The following is an 18,183-nucleotide window of genomic DNA, read 5'->3' as shown; positions in this document are numbered from 1 at the left end:
CCTAACTCCCCAAGAAAGCTCTGACAGTTTGGTGACACAGAATATAATGTCTGATCCAGGTATATGGGCCCTCCCAGCTGACAGATAGGGAATGGTGTGGCATGGTGAGAAAAGGAAGGTATATGAATGTATTTGATTGATCATGGTTAAGGAAGTGTACACTTGAACAAAGTAGCTAAGTGCTTTGTGCTTCACTGTAGCTGTAACTCATAAGGCAGTATGTAACCTTCAGTGTAGCTGCCTGTTTGACTTTGTAAATGAATATAGTGCTTTACCTGGCGAACAGCCAATCAATGATACTCTAACACCTACAGCCAACCAGAGTGATACCCTAACATAAAAAGCCAATCAGGGTGATATCCAAAAGTTACATTTTATCATTTTTGGAGCATGCCACTACTTCCTAGCCAATGGCCAGCTGCAAGCAAGGCTTTCCACCTTGGCTCATTTTGTGAATGGGCATTTTACCTGGATGATTTTATACATAGCATAAGTATGCCGTAAGGAGTGAGGTTTGCTTACTGTAAGAAACTATAATGGCAGCTAGAGACCAGGACGACAAAATTTAACCAATAAAGTTGTCTAATTACAGTACTGTAGCTATCTCGCTAAAACACTGCCACCATGCAACCAAAAGTAGGAGCACAGAAATGGATGGACAAATCTAAAAGAGAACGTCTAAATAAAGTAGTTTTTATATGTAGCAAGTAATGTTTGACTGGGACTGAGTAGGTTATGAATTGAGAAGATTGCCTAATTAATTACCTGTGTTGAAAATAAATGGATTTGAATGTGGCCTAGTTATGAATTAAAACATTAAACAATAAAACGTGTATGACCTGTTTTTTGGACAGTAATGTTACTGTTAATAAAAAATGTTGTCCGTGGTTTGTTTCCTAAATGTTAAATTCTGTCCCGGGCCCTGTCATTCCTGTCGGCGTCCCTGGTTCTATTTTTTATTGTTTTATTTTTTGCTTCTTTTAAAGCATTTGAGACGAAGAGCCTTTTGGGAACCAAATAAAACGACTGTTTCAGGTGAACAGCCACAATAGCTGTCTCAATAAGAAGACTCCGGCTACAGTCCAGTCCGCGTTTTAAGTTCTTGCTACGATACCGGTCCGATTAACAGAAGCCGCTCTTGGTCCAGCTTGAACTGACGAGTCAACTTCGCTCATTAACAGAGTCACCCACAATTCAATGCGAGCTGTAGTAACGAGTAAGGCCAGTGGTAGCTGTGTTACATTTAATTAAACCCTAACACGACTAGATTTTTGTGATACACTCGAAATTCCCACCACTCATGAGGTCCATAGTTAGGTCGTATGTGCTGGGTAAACACTGCGTTCACTTTGGGATTTTAGGCAGGGTATCTGTGAAGTTTTTGACATCTGCTTATGTAAAAACTTTTTATAATTAATTAAAATGTTATTTATCGAAACAATCTTGGGCAATACATGTGAAATTACATTCGGTTAGTTGCATTTTCAAAAAATCATAAATGGTTTGCATTAATTTATTTGTTAAATAAAATGTCAACATTTGGCCTAAATATTTTGACTACAGACTATTTGGTAGAATAGCCTGTTTATTGATTGTCCAGACATTTTAGGCCACCTTTCTCCATCGCTACCTCATGAGGTTCAATCATTCCTCCTGTGTTTCTGGGTATGCGCTGTTGTGCCTGTTTATCTCAGCAGCAAACCCTGCAGTGTTCTCCATCCAAGATGGCTGCGGGGGAGAGCAATAGCAGAGCTCCATGTCTAAATTTCACCATTCCCGGACCACTGGGTAATGCTCAGCCGAGCAACAACGCCCATTCCTCGCCCGCTACCAACGAGGGGCTAGCGGGGGCAACTGGAGGTGCACCACGTACAGCAGGACACTCAAACCCTCAACCAGGCCCAGACCGTAGCGGGGGCGCCGATGTCAGAGTAGAGGCATCCCCGAATAGGCAACACACTACACCGCAGTCCGCGGGTCCGAGTGCCACGGCGACCCGGGCACCAACAGCCGTAGGCGCGCCAGGAGCAGCGACCAACATGACAGCATCAACAGCAGCTTCCGCGGAGCCCCCGAACATATCATCATCGCTTCCCAGTAGCCCCGCGTCCGCATTGGTTTATCGGGAGCCAGTGTACAATTGGCAGGCCACAAAAAACACCGTGAAAGAAAGATTTGCATTTCTTTTCAACAACGAGGTGCTAAGTGACGTGCATTTTTTGGTGGGGAAAGGAATGGGAGTGCAGCGGATACCAGCGCACAGGTAGGCGCATACAGTACACAATCGTTTAAATGTGTGTATGGTTTGCTTGTTTTCAAAGGCAACGCTTAAAATCGTTGCCTTTTCGTATTGCTAATTTGATGGGATTCACCAGTACATTGCAGAATCTATTGACCAATAACGCAAATTCTGTAGTGCCCATGATGACAATTGTTTTTTGTAAATATATGTTTGTTTGTGTATGTGTGTGTGTGTGTGTGTGTATATATGTATGTGTATATATGTGTGTATATATAAATATATATGTATGTGTGTGAGGTCGATCGTAACCTATACAATGGCCGCATACCCAGTTCAGACCTCGCATGCATCAACCAATGGTTGTGTGTCACGTCATCAACGATGTCTTAATCTGACAGATATCTAAAATAATGTGGGACAACAGTGCATTTGAGGGATTATATGACCTATTCTTTATATTAATTTAAGGGATTTGGTATATAATTCACATTCGGAAGACAGGAAGAGTTTTCATGAATGTGAAGTGAGTTTTCATGGATTTGTGGATGGAAAATCGTGCGAGATATAAAATAACACCATCAATTACATAATGGTTTACAAATTCAATCGCTGGAAGTGCAAGCCAGTTTTGGTGAAAGCCTATGAATGTCTTGGTGCAGGAGAAAAATACATGGTCTTAAGTCTTTATAAAGTTTAGGTGTTAACAGTTATAATTAACTTCTTTGGCTTTAAGGGGTACGGCAAAGTTTACCATCAGCTGATATATTGCAATATGATGTGGTTAGTTGAAACAAAATAATGATCCATACATTCTAAGATCGGTCAGGGGTCAGCAATGGCTGGGCATAGGACCATTGTAACTGCCCTCTAACGATCTGTTTAAAGGGATACATCGTGTGTGTGTGTGGTACATTACATATGTAACCTAGCAGCTTCTGGGCTAACCAGGACTGTGGTCAAAACACAAGGAAGTATCATATACATTGATTAATAATCACAAACCTTTTTTCTCTGTAGATTTGCTCTTGCCGTAGGAAGTGCAGTCTTTGATGCTATGTTCAATGGTGGTATGGCTACTACCTCGACTGAGATTGAGCTGCCTGATGTGGAACCGGCTGCTTTTCTTGCCCTGCTCAAGTAAGATTATAAACAAGACATGTCTGACACCTTTTCAAATCCCATTTTACTCATTAGTAGCAACCACTCAGTAAAACTCTGCTTGAAATGCCTGTAAGGTATCTTACTGTCCTGACATTTTTTAATCCAGGTTCCTGTATTCGGACGAGGTGCAGATAGGACCTGAGACCGTGATGACCACACTGTACACAGCAAAGAAGTATGCAGTGCCTGCACTGGAGGCCCACTGTGTGGACTTCCTCAAGAAGAACCTACGTGCTGACAATGCCTTCATGCTGCTCACACAGGTACCTAGCTAACAGCTGGCATCGCAGGCTGTAATGTGTTGTAAAATGTATGCATTCCCTAAACACTGGGAAAAAGGTTTTCAGATGTTTTCATTGACGAGGAATGTGGTTTCATTGGAAATGCAGACTATAAAGGGCCTCTGATTGGCTTTGTGGTCTAAGTCACATTGTTGTAGGTCAGGCATCTGTGAGCTCAATAATGTTTTTTGACTGAGGAATGTGTTCACCTCTAGTGTATTATTGATCTTCAACTCCCGTGCCTGCTGAGGTGTTGGTACTAGGCACTGGTAAAACAAGGGGTAAGAAAACACGTAAAAGGGAAATGCAGGCTATGTAATAACAACTGAAAAACAGGATATATGTCTTTAGGAATGGATATTAGAATCGATAAGGTATTATTAGAATAGAAGCAGGTTGATAGCAGTATGATCCTGAAAGTGATTTATTCAATTCATTTCAATTCAGGCTCGACTCTTTGACGAACCTCAGCTGGCCAGCCTTTGCCTGGAGAACATCGACAAGAACACTGTGGATGCCCTTGCTGCTGAGGGCTTTACTGATATTGACCTGGGTACAGTTCATTATTGCAACATTTTCACACACCTACTCTTTGATAAAATAATCATATTGCATTTTGTGCATTATTTTATATTTATTCTCCCATTGTTGTCCTCCCCAATCTCGTGATATGCAGTTGTACCAATGACCCTGTTTTGTCACAGCAACTTCTAATGGGCTTGAAATAATTTAAGAACCTGTCATGTCTTATTCCTAGGAATCTCATTTAGCTTTTTGGCATTAACTTACTATTTTCTGATCATAATTTCTAATTTTTATTTTTTTCAAGCCAACCTTTTATTACTTTTTTAATTTTTTTTAAATGTTCCCACCCAACCCATCCCACTGCAAATAACTGGAGAAACAACTAGATCAAATCTGGTGATGATGCCCCCTAATAAAAACTATTCCCAAGTGCACAACATGCTTTCTTTGGTCTGGCTGTTGTTGCCAAACAGTATGGTCTGTGAATTGAACACTGATATTATGAGACATTTCTGGACAGTACCAGAACAGATGATATAATCCTTTTATACCTTGGGAGTCTGGACTGTTCAATGCCCCATATGCTGAGCTTTTGTTTTTGTAGCTTGTATTCTATGTAATTTAAATGTCAGTTGTTTTATGGCAGATCATAGAACCGATCCTATGCTAGTGGTACATCAACGATCTGCTCCAACTGACTAGTTCTATACAGCACAGTTGTTAAGCTTTCACTTTATATGACACAGAGATTAGTCATGTTGTGCCATTCCTGTTTCTTTTTTCTTTTATTGTCTTCCACTGTGGCAGGAGGGCCACAATGAGTTGATTAGAAAATGTTCTAGTTTAAAACAATGATAAATGGTCCATTGATTTGGTTAGGAGCTCTTACTCAGATATTGTATTGAAAACAGCCAACAATTATTTGTGTTCCAATTGCAGGGAATTTGCATTAAAACTGCTATATTATGTTTTTGCCCCAAGACAAAACATATACACTTGCATTACTTCTGATCAAATGATGTGTGTTAACAAGTGCTTGAGGGGTAGACATGGGCGTGTAGACAGTTCAGAGAGAGATCTGCCCGGCGTTAATCTATTGGCCAATAATCACTGACAAAGGCCCATGTTGTCCAGAGCAAGTTACTATTTTTAAGAATGTCGTTGAGGGGGGGCAAGTGTATTTTCTGTGTTAACAAAACCAAGATGAACTGGACATGACACTTTGGTCTTTTATGGTATCTTGTCTCTGGTAGACACACTGGTGGCAGTGCTGGAGAGAGACACTCTGGGGCTGCGTGAGGTGCGTCTGTTTGGGGCAGCGGTGCGCTGGGCGGAGGCAGAGACTCAGAGGCAGCAATACCAGCCCACTCCGGAGAATAAGCGCAAAGTGCTGGGAAAAGCCCTGGCCCTTATTCGCTTCCCTCTCATGACCATTGAGGAATTTGCTGCAGGTAACCTCTCACATCCCGACTGCATCTGTCTGTTGAGAGCAGGGTTACAGGCTATGAATGAATCTCACATAGAAAAATGCTTGGCATTATTTTGTGTCCGTTTACATATTACTGTATCTTTTATAACAGGTCCAGCTCAGTCTGGTATTCTTAGTGACCGGGAGGTGGTGAGCCTGTTCCTCCACTTCACGGTGAACCCCAAGCCTCATGTTGAGTTTATTGACCGGCCTCGTTGCTGCTTGCGGGGGAAGGAGTGCAGCATCACACGCTTTGGACAAGTGGAGAGCCGCTGGGGCTACAGCGGGACGAGTGACCGCATCCGGTCAGTGCATGTATGCATATGCGCGCACACACACATGCGCGCGCGCACACACACACACACGTGTGTAACCTTCCATACCCCTTTCTACCTCTCCTAGGTTTTCAGTAAATCGGAGGATATTTGTGGTGGGATTTGGCCTCTATGGTTCGATACATGGTCCCACGGACTACCAAGTCAATATACAGGTAAAGAGGAATAACATCCTCTACTTAGTGTCTGCTGCATAGATAGAACTACATACAAGGGAAGTTCAAGTTCCTGTAAAACATTAGTTTTTACCAGGTTAAATAGATACAGGGTAAATACTAATCTTTAGTAGACAGAGTATATAAATGGGACCGTAGAACTGTCATGAAACAATAGTTAGCTTGAGTTAATGAGCAGCATTTGTTCTTGGACATATACCAAATTTGCCTCTCTTGAATTTTGGATGGCAGGTTTAGATTTTGTCCATATGCTGACAATTTTGAAAGAGCTTGGGATTTAGCTTTTTGTTCTGGTTCGAATGAAGTCATGTATGGACCCTGAACTTATTCAAGCACCTAACCCATTATGTAACACATTAATTCTGTTATGTTGAGTTGATTTGATAAATACAGACCAGTGTTGTTGGCACCCTTCTCCCAGATCATTCACACAGACAGCAACACTGTTCTGGGTCAAAACGACACAGGCTTCAGCTGTGATGGTTCCTCCAACACATTCAGGGTTATGTTTAAGGAACCAGTGGAGATCCTGCCCAGTGTCAACTACATTGCATGTGCCACCCTCAAGGTACAGCAGAAAACTACTCCACTACCATCCCCTTCATTTCATTGCATTTATATAGCACTTTTTACTTTACATTGTAAGTGTAACATTTCATAAATTAGACGTTTGTATTCACCTGCTGTGATTCAGATTCACCACAATTCTTCATATGTTTCAGGGACCAGACTCTCACTATGGCACCAAAGGCATGCGTAAAGTGACTCACGAAGCCCCTGCCATCGGCACAAAGACCTACTTCACCTTCTGCTATGCTGCGGGCAACAACAATGGCACTTCAGTAGAGGACGGACAGATCCCAGAGGTCATCTTCTACACATAATCACTAGGCCTATCCTCTGACCTCCCAGGGAACTTAGAACCAATGGCAGGTGAGTCCCAAATGACACTCTATTACCCATACAGTGCAAATACTACTGTGTGGGCGATAACGTGGCCTTTGAGACACAGCCTAAAATACTATTTTTCATTAGCCCAATGAAAACGTATCGGTCATTACCACTACTCAATATCACTCTGTCACTATAATGCTCAAAGGACAGTAAGCTGCCATGGCTAACCTAACCAGGATGTGATAAAATAATTATTGCTGATTGTTACAAACGTTTGATATTAACATTGGTTCTAATGTGCAGTGTTTGAATGGGTAATTGTTTTGGGCAAATACCAATCGGTCATCTTTTTATTCAGGATTGTTTCTGTTCTGATCTTCCAGAAGCAAATTTTATTTTGAGGGAAGTACGCAGGTTCTCTGAAATTTCTGTCAAACGGAATATTTTGAATTTTCTGTCGTTAAAGATGAGACAAAACAAAATGTGAAAACAAAAAATCCTGTCTTGACCTGTACTTGAAAGATACCTTTACCTCTGCAATGATTGCAAGGCTTACTGAACTATGGCTGGGTTCACACAGCCACCCTATGAACCCATTCCGACACCTTTTGTTTTTACTGTCTACATGATTTTAATGGCCTAATTCTAAGCACTAAATTATGTAATTCAACTTTTTTGTTTCAAAGATAAGTAGTTTGATCACATCAGATCTTTTTCAGCATCTAAAGTAGCACATCAATGCAATGTTAATTTCCAGAAATTGTTCCTTAGATGTTGGAGTGGTAGGACGTTTTGCTATAAACTTTACAATCTGCCAAACTGAGGTTACATATGGAGCTTAGGAATTGAGATCTATATATGGATGTGATGTAAATCAGAAGGAAAAATATCAAATATCAAGCTGTAGACATCCATTGGAAGACGATGTGCAGAAACAAGAGACATTTGAAATCCTTACTTACCTTCAGGTTTCAAGTCTTAATAGGCATATGCATAGAATATACAATGCATACTACACAAGAAAGTTTTTACTTCCAGGCTCCTACTTGACAATGCTCTCATAAATCTTTTCACCAATGGTAAAATTATTACTTATGTACTTTGCACTGATGCACTTTGACAGGACACAGGCAATCAACCGCTGAAATGTTAAACTTTGGAAGAAAAGCAAACCATCTGACACCTGGTGAATCAACTAATCAAAACATGTTTGTTTAATTGACCAGTATAGAGACCCAAAACTGGGATGGATGAAACTGAATGTACAATTGTCTAAATGCAGATATGTATTGTGAATGAAATTCAAGTTTGAGAACTGTTTTACAGTATTTATGCTTTAGATATGTAAGTAACGCAACAACAAAAAAATGCTAAAGTCTTGTTTGGATAACAAGGCATGTTGGCTTTCTCTCATTTTTCATTAAGGTTTGAGATATTTGTAAATGTACTTAATCGCATGCTTGCCAAATGCTCCAAAAGCAGAGGAAATGTAGTGCAAATACTTCACTGTTTTAACGGATGCCCTTTTTTTACTTATGAAATGCGATAAGAATAATTGGATTAGTAGCAAGAATGACCAAAAATGAGAGAGAACTTTCGAAAGTATTGAAACCAAGTTGTGCATTTGACTTGGCCAGGACAAGCTTTGAATGATGCTGTTCCACTTGACACCGATCAGATCTTGAAAAGGTTACTATTGAACTAAAGTTGCTATGGTGTTTTTACAAGCCAGTCCAACCCCCCCCCCCACTATCCTCTCTTTGCAAAAAATTGAAATCCGTTAAACAGTTTTGTTTTGCCTAAGGTATCAAACTCCGTGCTATAGCAGATTAAAAACATGAGTCTGGCTATTGTACATTGTAAATAAAATGTTCCAATTTAACAACTGTCCTTGTCCCCAAGTTTGCCAAATCATGTGAAATCAGTTCTTACTAAAGTTGATGTAAAAATAAATATATGGGTGCATAACCTCCAAAAGGTTACAATCGACAATAGAAAAAGCTAAAAATTCAATGTGTGCTAGAATGTGAAAACTTGTGGTAAGTGCAAAGTGTCAATATTTTTACTTATTGCCACCTCTAAGGATCGTTAAAGATGCAGTCTGATTTAAATCAAATATTTTTTAAGCCTCCCATTTCAGGCTAAGTGTGTAATTTGATGAAATTGATTGTGCAAATACTTGACATACTAGAACATTTCTAGACAGTGTTGACTGTACAACCAATGTCCAAATATCCCTGAAATAATTTATGATCAAACTAAATTCAATGAATGTTATATTTTTCATTAGCTCTCACTGTATTTGAGTTAACTTCAGTTAAAATCCATAAGCCATCTATCAGTATAGGAAAAGTCAAAGAATTCACAGGTGAGAGAACTCGTGTAGACAAATAATTACAGTATCTACCTACTGTAATTAAATGGTTTGTTTCAGCCCTGAATGCTGACTGGCTGATAACTAGTTTATAATGGCAATAACACACCGTTGGGAGTTTGTGGTAGCATATATAACCAAGAGAGGAGCAATGAAGGTCTGAGGTCATCAGTGATGCTATAACAGCCCTTAGCCCCCCATTTAAAAGGAGGCCAATAACAATTTTAACCTACTGGATTTACCAGTGCTCATAACCAGTCAGGAAACTTAACCCCACCCTTTCCCAATAAAGGGCCAGCAAGCAACGTTTGTTTTACATTTTTATTTAGTTTATGGTTTACAATTTTTCCTAATGTTCCTTTCATGATGATTCCTTTTGGCAAACGTTAGTGCTCATAGTGATCTGTACAGTCCTGGAGGGAGGGAGGGCGGGCAGAGAAGTAAGGGGCAGCCTTCTACAATTTGTCCAGATAGTTATCCAGCGCAGGAATGCCCTCCTTAAGCCCCTTGCGTTTACGCGTCTCAGCCACAATCTGGGCGATCTTGGAGGAAGCATCATGAGGATCTCCCTGGAGGATCTGCCAGTGGTCAAACACACACTGGGGGAAGGCCTGGCCACCAGTGTTGGAGCGCAGGTCAGCAGTGAAACCTGGGGGGAACAGAGGAGTTCAGTTTTAACCTTGGACAGACTTGTCATCACACTTGGAATTCCAAATTTGGTCACAGGAAACTGCAAATAACAAATCTAACTACATAGCCACAATTTGATTTGGGGGGCAGTTCACTCACCGAACGACTCGTTGACAGGCAGGTAGGCCTTGACAACAAACATAGGGGTTCCCATGACCTGAGACTCCTCAAACACATGACCACGCTTCCTGTTCAGCACACCGTAGATGCCTCCCACCACCTGCTCAGGACACTACAGGGAGAACGGAGACCAGGTTAACATGGTTCTCTTCCATTGTTAACACAAGTAAAAAGAAAAGCTGAGCAGTAATAATACAGTAAAATTTCATACTCTGGCACTTCAACAATTATCCTTCGGCTGTAAACTCAATTCAGGTCTCAGAAAAGTGGTTTATGGGTTTATCCATCACATGTTCAGCGTGGTGCATGATTTCTCATCACAGACCGACTTCTTATTAATCATTAAGACGCTGTGCATTATAAGCATGGGGTACCTGTATCTCCACCAAGTAGACCGGCTCCATGAGTCTGGGCTGGGCCGTCAGCTGGCAGGCGTACAGCACTCTCCGGGCAGTTGGAATGATCTGACCACCACCACGGTGGATGGCATCTGTGTGGAGTGTCACGTCATGGACGTCAAAGCGGATGGCACGCATGTTCTCCTCACACAGGGCTCCCTGGAGACAGAACCATGGGCAAGTTAGGCAATCAGCACCAACGCTCTCCTCTTCCCAACTGACATAAATCAGAAGTGTGCACAACAAAAAGGAGTGTCGGTTTCAGTCTCCAATGTGAACAAACTCCTACATTCATGGGTCTGCTTACCTCCTTGGTGGCCCACTGGAAGCCAGCCACCACGCTGTCCTTGATCTCGTTCAGGTACTGGACTCCTTTGGTCACGTCCATCAGCAGGTTGGGCCCGGTACCGTCTGGGCCGAAGCACCAGATCTTACGAGCCTCAGCCACATCCCACTCGTACTTGTCGGCCAGGAAACGAGCACGGACCTTCATTTCCTGTCGGGCGGTGACGTCACCCTTCTCAATATCCTCGGCAAGGCCGTCTGGGAAGGGCCGGGCCTTCATGTACAGACGGTTGTGCTTGTTGGGAGACTTGGACAGGCACATCTGGTCAGACTCCTCAGACACAGTCTCCCTGTAGGACACCACTGGGTCAGATTTCTGTATGGGAGGGAAGGCCGCATTTAATCACTTGAATCTGTGCCACACTGTCAGTTGACACCCTTGAACAAGTCACACAGCGATTATGTAACAAGCGGAGTGTGACTCACCTTCAATGGAATGCAGGCGTGATCCTCCTCCAGATCCTTGAGGCAGATCTCCAGATGCAGCTCTCCAGCCCCGGCGATGATGTGCTCTCCGGACTCCTCGATGATGCACTGCACCATGGGATCAGACTTGGCCAGGCGCTTCAGGCCCTCCACCAGCTTGGGTAGGTCAGCCGGGTTCTTGGCCTCCACCGCCACTCTCACCACAGGGCTGACGCTGAACTTCATCACCCTCATGTTGTGGGCCTGCTCGAAGGTAGTGATGGTCCCGGTCTTCACCAGGAACTGGTCCACTCCAACCAGACCAACTATGTTCCCACATGGCACGTCCTCAATAGGCTCAATGTAACGCCCCATCATCAGAATGGTCCTAATGAGAAAATTGTTTTACTCTATGTATGAACATTGTTCTCTGTATGCTCAGATTAACACCTCAAGTTCCTTTCATGGTAGCTTGTGTTATACCTCTGAATTGGTTTAAGGTAGAGGTCATCCTTCTTTCCAGGGGTGAAGTTTGGTCCCATAATGCGCACCTTCTGGCCAGAGGAAACGCAGCCAGAAAACACACGGCCAAAGGCGTAGAAGCGACCCTTATCGGTGGTGGGCACCATCTTGGAGATGTACATCATCAAGGGAGCCTTGGGGTCACAGTTCTTGATACCTAAGAGCAAACCGTTGTTTTAAAAAAAGATACACATTTTGTAGGGCCATGTTTCTCAGCATGTAGGGATATTGGATTCTCACCCATGGCAGCTTCATCATCACCAGGTCCCTCATAGAGCAGCTCACAGCGGTACTTCTGGGCGGTGACAGGGGAGGGCAGGTGGATGGTGATCATCTGAAGCAGGGCCTCTCCAGCAGGCAGCCAGCGACGCATCACAGCCTTCAGCAGGGGCTTGCCCTCCTTCTCCCGGTCCTCCGCATCCAGCTTTATGTCCAGCTTCTCAATCAACTTGGCCGTCTCCTCTTTCTTGAAGTTCATGATGGCGTCAAACACCTGGAGCACAACCAAAGGTTTACAGGCTAAGCAAGATGGACAATAAAACTCTGGTGGCTCATACCTTTGCCATGCATGTCAGACTGAAGTCTATCATCACTGGACAATCAGGTCAAAGTGAAGAATGTTTAAAGTCATCACTCAAAGCACTAAAAGCTACAAATATGGCATTATGGTCAGATCACAAGTTATAGCCGGTCTCAATTTCACTGGTCCTAACTCAGAACCCTTAGCCACCTCACCTTAAAGATGGGGTCCAAGACAAGCTGAGAAAAGGTACGGGGGATTTTCTTTCCATCAGGGGCAGTGGCAGACTTGCTGAACTTGCCAGTGGCTGGGTCAAAGAACCTGAAGATTTAAAGTTTGATATAATTTATTAAAATATTGACATTGCATTCCCAACCAGACTTCAGTGTCACACCACATATGAAGAGCTCATGTCTAAACTTGCCTCACTGAACACATCCCTATTCACTGTGTTTCACCATTTACCGATTAACATTTAATTACAATTGGTATAGTTGTAATTACACCAATGAACTACTGTGTTAAGTACGACTAATGACAAGAGTGAACTTCAGTCGACTTAGTTCTCAAACTTCACATTATACCCAGAACAAAAACAATGGCAGAGAACCACATTAAATTAGTATTGACTTTATAAATCCTAGTTCAGGAAGAAGTGTCAGATAACCACAAGGTCCACAGTAATGTGTACTCACCGATCACCCCACAGCTTCTTCATCATGTCCTCCACCTTCTTGCATCGCTCAGCAGGACCCAATTGTGCATCCCCCTTGGCTGCGAACTTCATCACATACATCTCAGCAAACTGCTTCAGAGTGAAGGCCCATCCATGGAGCCCAGACCCAAAGCCAACAGTTCCAATAACTGGGTCAATCTGGAAAAGACAGTCATACTCAGGCTCACTGCTATGGTCAGAGTTAAACCCCAGCAGGTAGAATTTAGAGAAATGCTTTCAATGTACACATTACTGTACAACAGAGTACAGCATGGAACAGTCACACCTGGACCAAATTGGCAATGTTATTATTATTTTATTTTTTAACTAAAAGGACAGGTCTCAAACTTAGAGCCGAAGTCACATTGAGAGAAAAAAACCCTGAAGTATTCATCCCTCCAGACCCATTTAATCTGTAATGGGTAACATTACATATGCCCTTACACCACAACGGAGACCAAACCATTTGACAGGGCATGGTGCAGCCAGTGGAAGTTTACCATGATATGGCCCATGGGTCCTCCCTCGTCCTCTCCGTAGGTGGCGATGATGACGTTGACGTTCTCCACGATGCGCTGGAAGGTCTGGAACAGATCCTCAGGCTCCAGCTGCAGCTCCAGAAGGGCCCGGTCCATTTTGTTCATCATCAGCACCGGCTTGATGCGCTCAGCGATGGCCTGCCTGAGCACAGTCTCCGTCTGCACACACACACCTAAGCAGGGAAGGACAAGAGCTGCTGGTGAGCTAGGGACATTTTGTACAGAGATTGGTTTGTTGCCGACTCCTTCCTTTTGAAATATACCTCTTAATCATGGAACCTAGCATCTATGACATCCTGTATGAGATGTCTGAAAATAAAGAAATACTTGTTCACAAAAACAAAGAACATGCTTTCATTTCTGGAGAAAAAATGATGGCATGATCTTGTCACGATGTTACTCCGACGCTAGTCCGCTTCCTTACCCGACACGCAGTCCACAACGACCAGGGCTCCATCAGTTACACGGAGAGCAGCTGTGACCTCAGAAGAGAAGTCAACATGGCCAGGTGAGTCAATCAGGTTGATGAGAAATCCAGAACCATCTTTGCACTGCTTGATGAAGGCCAAGTCATTCTCTGAGAGCTCGTAGTACATGGAAATGGCGCTTCAGAAAAATAAATAGGGCTGTTAATGTACTATATATATATATACACTGAAATCAGTAATTTCTCCCCAGTCTGGAGAAACATAAGCAAGTCAACAGGAGGATACTCACGTTGACTTGATGGTAATGCAGCGCTCCTGCTCATCTTTTCTTGTGTCAGTGAAGCGGGTCTCTCCGGCACGGGATCCTGCGATGATACCAGCCTTTGACACCAGCGAGTCTGTCAGAGTGGACTTACCATGGTCGACGTGCGCGATCACAGACATGTTACGGATGTTGGACTTTTTGTCCATGATGGCACGGATTTGGTCTACGGTAAAGTTCACCTGTGGGGGGGGTGAAGGTTAGTATAGGGAGTTTCCAGATCAGTCATATTACCTTTGTAATTATTTATTTAAATAGCCACAATGACATTCAAGCTCTTAAAACTGGGAATAAATATATTCTGTGACAATTCAGGTCCCACATATGGAAAACACACCATTGAGGCAGCGGATAATTACTGAAGCTGATGCAATTGAATTGTCTATGTAGAGACCACACGCCGACAATAATGAGCATACTAGCTGGTTAGCTGCCAGGCAATTACGAAAACAGCCAAACAGCAGTAAATGACGATGTCTCTAGAAAGGATGGCATGGAGTCTGTCCTGGACTGTTTGGCTAGTTGTCACGTGAGGTGGCTATCGAGCTGGCCAACCGTAACTATGCAATCGTTGAGCCATAAGGCAAAAGTTGGCCTAGGCGTGGTAGTCAGAAAAACGTCTACGGTACTTAATGTCTGCAGCCACAAGCTATTTGGCTAGTTAGATTAAAACATGTTTCTTGATTGAAAAATGGGGCACAGAAACTCAAGCAGAACTACAGTAATCAGCAAATTGCTCAGACAGCGCAGCCGGAAAAGGCCACGTGTAAGTTACCGCTATGACATGCCGGTAATTGTAGCTCGCGTGGTATTCTTCCAACATAATCTAACGGCCGGTTAGCTAACGTTATAACTCGCCAGCGTCTAACGAAACATTCGAAAACAAAGCAGAGGGTGTAAGCTCAAATATTTGCGACGTATGGGACCAATAACCAGCATTGAAGGGACATGGCTTCGTAAACCAGCTACAGTAACGATAGTGCTACTAAGACAATTCGACGTGGCCAATATTGTAATGCAAGTCAACACGAAAACTGATCGTCATGGAAACAAAACCAGACTGACAAGCAATTCCACACGTAATTTCGTGCTGGTACCTGATTGTAAAGACATGACAGGTAAAGGTGGCATCTTTGACGTGGACATGATCAAAGTGAAAACCGACATTATCAGCGCCACTTGGATGTCTGCGGCAAGAGGTCTGTTCACAATAAAACGGGTGCCATTTTGTTCCAAGCCCAAGTCATTGCCGCATACTATTGGTTTTCATCAAACATCGACACAAATACAATATGTTACTGAAGTTGCATATATCGTGACTACGTTGAACAACTATTAACATATAGAAAATATTTATCCAACTCACCATTTTGACGGATGGTTATGGATTCGCTTAGGGGAAAAGGCGCACCAGATACACTGCCCACCTCACGAGGGCCTAGGCAGGGAAGAGACTGATTACGTCAACAGGCACGGCTTTATATTCCGGGCGTGCTGCGTAAAGACGTAATGTTCGTTCTTGAACTGGCAGCAGAGACACACGAATTTGAGAACACGCCCTAATTGTTTGACCTACACGATCTTGTCTGCATTTTGCTACTGAGCGAAACATTTAAATCTGTTAATCTCAAGCAAGACCCTAGCCGTACAAAATTGCTGTTCTATTTGACACATTGCTGACAAAGGTAACTATCACTGGCGAGGGGTTCACTGCATTGTTGGCGGTGATCGAGAGGATCCAAATCGCAATGTATTATGGGTGAATTGAGACTGACTGATCTAGTTGTTCGCCATATGTTTTGTCAGTCAGCAGAAGTTGCAGTCATTTTAATTCTCATGACCATGGGACACATCGGTGACCTGAATAGTTTAAGGTAATGTTCCACAAATAATAAATACATTAATTAAAATTACAAATCCTTTTTCAAAGTAAAAATGTGTAAATGACCATATTAAGTTCCTTGAACAAATAATCATATACCTATCCATTAAGGTAAGAAAAGCACATTTTGTATGCTTTCATGGTTTTTCTTCATCAGTTTTCAACTGTCCAAAGCATTTATTCTCATTCTTTGTTTTAAGGCTTAAAGGTGCACGATTACTAACTACGAGCACATTGACCGGTCAGAAGCAGTGTCACCTCAAACTGTTGATGTTGGAGCAATGAACACAGACATTGGTTTTAGATGGGGTCAAAGTTGATGGGCCCTTTTCATAACTACGGAACACAGAATAAACAAAGTAAAAATCAAAACCCATTAAAATGTCATGTAGGCTATCCATTGCATTAAATGCATTGCCATATTTCAGAGACTTGTTGATGGCTAGCTTGCAAACTTAAAACCTTTATTAAGTGTGCTAGCTAGCGCAGTACTAAGACCATTGACTGAGAAATAATATGCATGTTTTGATCTGTTTGCACATGGCTAAATCTAGCTAAAGGCAATGTAATTGCTTCTCCCGAGTAATAGTCGCTTATGCATTAGGTTTGGTCAAACAAACCACAATGCTTACCAGTTTGTCTTTTGCAGAGAACACCACAAGCATTGAGAAGGATCTATCTGCAGCCCGTGTCAGGGAAGATCCGCTCATATTGAACACACTCCCCCGCTTTCAATTGGTTCCTCAAAGCTTGCAGCACCTAGTTTCTTTCCCGTTATGCACTGACTTGTTTATTTATGTCCATTTCTAACTATTTTATCACCTCTAAAACAGTGAGAATCCAATCATGTCTTTTTGTATTGTAAAAACATTTATATATTATATAGATTAAGGGTGATTTGATGAAATATGTCAACAACAAAAAAACAACCGGTAATAAACTGAGTAACCTTATAATAAACTGATGTAGCATTTTCAATTTAAAATATCCCATAATAACCCTTGCACATCATCATTTAAGGTTAAAAAACAGTCTCTGTCAGAGTGTCAGGTCTGACACTACCCCCACTGCCATGGTTGCAAGTAAAACATAGAAGGCCGGGATGTTCGTAGGTGTGTACTTCCTTGAAGGTGTGTGAGGAGAGGGCCAATGACAAGCTTTGTTTGGGTTCATGTAGGCCTACATCAAGAGCTCCAGAAACTAAAATATACAGAAGCAGTGCAAGCATCAGACAAAGCATGGAGTAAAATGAGGGTGAATTTGGATTTGGCATTTTTGGTCGAGATGATAAGCTAATATTAGCTAGCTAAGTTGTGTCCAAGCAGACAATCCTTGATTCCATTTGCTGCTGGAAAATAGTGTTATAACATACTGTTCTCTGCAAAAGATAAAGAAAAAAACAAACATGCATTCTGGGTTGTTTGACCAAACCTAATACATAAGCAACAATTGCTCGGAAGAAGCAATTACATTGCCTCTTAATTGTAGCTTTGTTCAAACTGGTCAAAATGTGCACATTATTGTTCCAGTTAGCGTTAGCGAACATGGTTATGGTTTCATGTTCACTAGTAAGCCAGCAAGTCTCTGAAATATGGCAATTCAGCTAACGCAGTAGATAGCCCAGGTGACGTTTTGATTGGTTTAGCCGTTTACTCTGTTTATTCAGTGTTTTATAGTTATGGAAAGGACCCATCATCTTCGACCCCATATAAAACATAAGTCTGTGTTCATTTCTCCAGCATCGACGGTTGAAGGTGACACTGCTTCAGACTGGTCAGTATGCTCATAGTAACGATAGTGTCAGGTCCTAAAGGAGTTATATAACAGATATTCAACTCACT

General features: G+C 42.4%; 2 protein-coding genes, 1 long non-coding RNA gene and 1 other non-coding gene across 15 annotated transcripts; 2 read left to right on the top strand and 2 right to left on the bottom strand.

Moving 5' to 3' along the window:
* Positions 1-1,137: 1,137 nt before the first annotated feature.
* btbd2a (BTB (POZ) domain containing 2a) lies at positions 1,138-8,971 on the top strand. 8 transcript variants are annotated; one of them, XM_010871646.5, is made up of 10 exons: positions 1,138-1,216; positions 1,695-2,263; positions 3,260-3,379; positions 3,510-3,666; positions 4,132-4,237; positions 5,463-5,660; positions 5,790-5,982; positions 6,080-6,167; positions 6,610-6,756; positions 6,911-7,072. In XM_010871646.5, exons 2-10 carry the CDS (start codon positions 1,725-1,727, stop codon positions 7,070-7,072), a joined length of 1,710 nt encoding a protein of 569 aa, XP_010869948.1. In that variant the 5' UTR covers positions 1,138-1,216; positions 1,695-1,724. The 8 variants fall into 8 exon arrangements, 7 of the variants coding, with proteins under 7 accessions (XP_010869948.1, XP_010869945.1, XP_019904271.1 ...); XM_010871643.4 differs by lacking the exon at positions 1,138-1,216 and adding an exon at positions 1,267-1,331; XR_004576081.1 differs by lacking the exon at positions 1,138-1,216 and adding an exon at positions 1,286-1,396 and having other exon boundaries at positions 5,790-5,992; positions 6,911-7,026.
* Positions 8,972-9,763: 792 nt separating this feature from the next.
* On the bottom strand, positions 9,764-15,924 carry LOC105011544 (elongation factor 2). 4 transcript variants are annotated; one of them, XM_020049307.2, is made up of 14 exons: positions 15,827-15,895; positions 15,558-15,716; positions 14,428-14,642; positions 14,135-14,316; positions 13,672-13,883; positions 13,152-13,330; positions 12,672-12,777; positions 12,177-12,429; positions 11,898-12,093; positions 11,436-11,802; positions 10,972-11,325; positions 10,641-10,823; positions 10,246-10,378; positions 9,764-10,105 (listed from the first exon to the last, which is right to left on the bottom strand). In XM_020049307.2, the coding sequence occupies exons 3-14, from the start codon at positions 14,607-14,609 to the stop codon at positions 9,912-9,914; spliced, it is 2,541 nt and encodes an 846-aa protein (XP_019904866.1). In that variant the 5' UTR covers positions 14,610-14,642; positions 15,558-15,716; positions 15,827-15,895; the 3' UTR covers positions 9,764-9,911. The 4 variants fall into 4 exon arrangements, with proteins under 4 accessions (XP_019904866.1, XP_019904867.1, XP_010869939.1 ...); XM_020049308.2 differs by having other exon boundaries at positions 15,558-15,661; positions 15,827-15,894; XM_010871637.3 differs by lacking the exon at positions 15,558-15,716 and having other exon boundaries at positions 15,827-15,924.
* Positions 12,506-12,574, bottom strand: LOC114839683. The gene has a single exon (XR_003782071.1). It is a non-coding gene; the product is annotated as a small nucleolar RNA SNORD37 (small nucleolar RNA).
* Positions 15,925-16,041: 117 nt separating the features above from the next.
* On the top strand, positions 16,042-17,070 carry LOC105011545. Of its 2 annotated transcripts, none has more exons than XR_828089.2 (3): positions 16,042-16,145; positions 16,274-16,334; positions 16,992-17,070. It is a non-coding gene; the product is annotated as an uncharacterized LOC105011545 (long non-coding RNA). The 2 variants fall into 2 exon arrangements; XR_828088.2 differs by having other exon boundaries at positions 16,271-16,334.
* Positions 17,071-18,183: the final 1,113 nt, after the last annotated feature.

This window comes from Esox lucius, chromosome 8, assembly GCF_011004845.1.
Source record: "Esox lucius isolate fEsoLuc1 chromosome 8, fEsoLuc1.pri, whole genome shotgun sequence".
NCBI lineage: Eukaryota > Metazoa > Chordata > Actinopteri > Esociformes > Esocidae > Esox > Esox lucius.
Note: the sequence above shows the minus strand (reverse complement) of the source record. Positions and strands in the feature narration are given on the sequence as shown.

Excerpts from the sequence above, each read along its gene's own strand:
- btbd2a (XM_020048712.3), top strand. The coding sequence starts at position 1,301 with ATGAGGTCCATAGTTAGGTCGTATGTGCTGGGTAAACACTGCGTTCAC. Across the intron at positions 2,264-3,259 it reads CAGCGGATACCAGCGCACAG|ATTTGCTCTTGCCGTAGGAA; the intron begins GTAGGCGCATAC and ends TTTTCTCTGTAG. Across the intron at positions 6,757-6,910 it reads TTGCATGTGCCACCCTCAAG|GGACCAGACTCTCACTATGG; the intron begins GTACAGCAGAAA and ends CATATGTTTCAG.
- LOC105011544 (XM_010871637.3), bottom strand. Across the intron at positions 14,317-14,427 it reads TGCATTACCATCAAGTCAAC|CGCCATTTCCATGTACTACG; the intron begins GTGAGTATCCTC and ends ATTTTTCTGAAG. Across the intron at positions 13,884-14,134 it reads CGTTGTGGACTGCGTGTCGG|GTGTGTGTGTGCAGACGGAG; the intron begins GTAAGGAAGCGG and ends TTCCCTGCTTAG.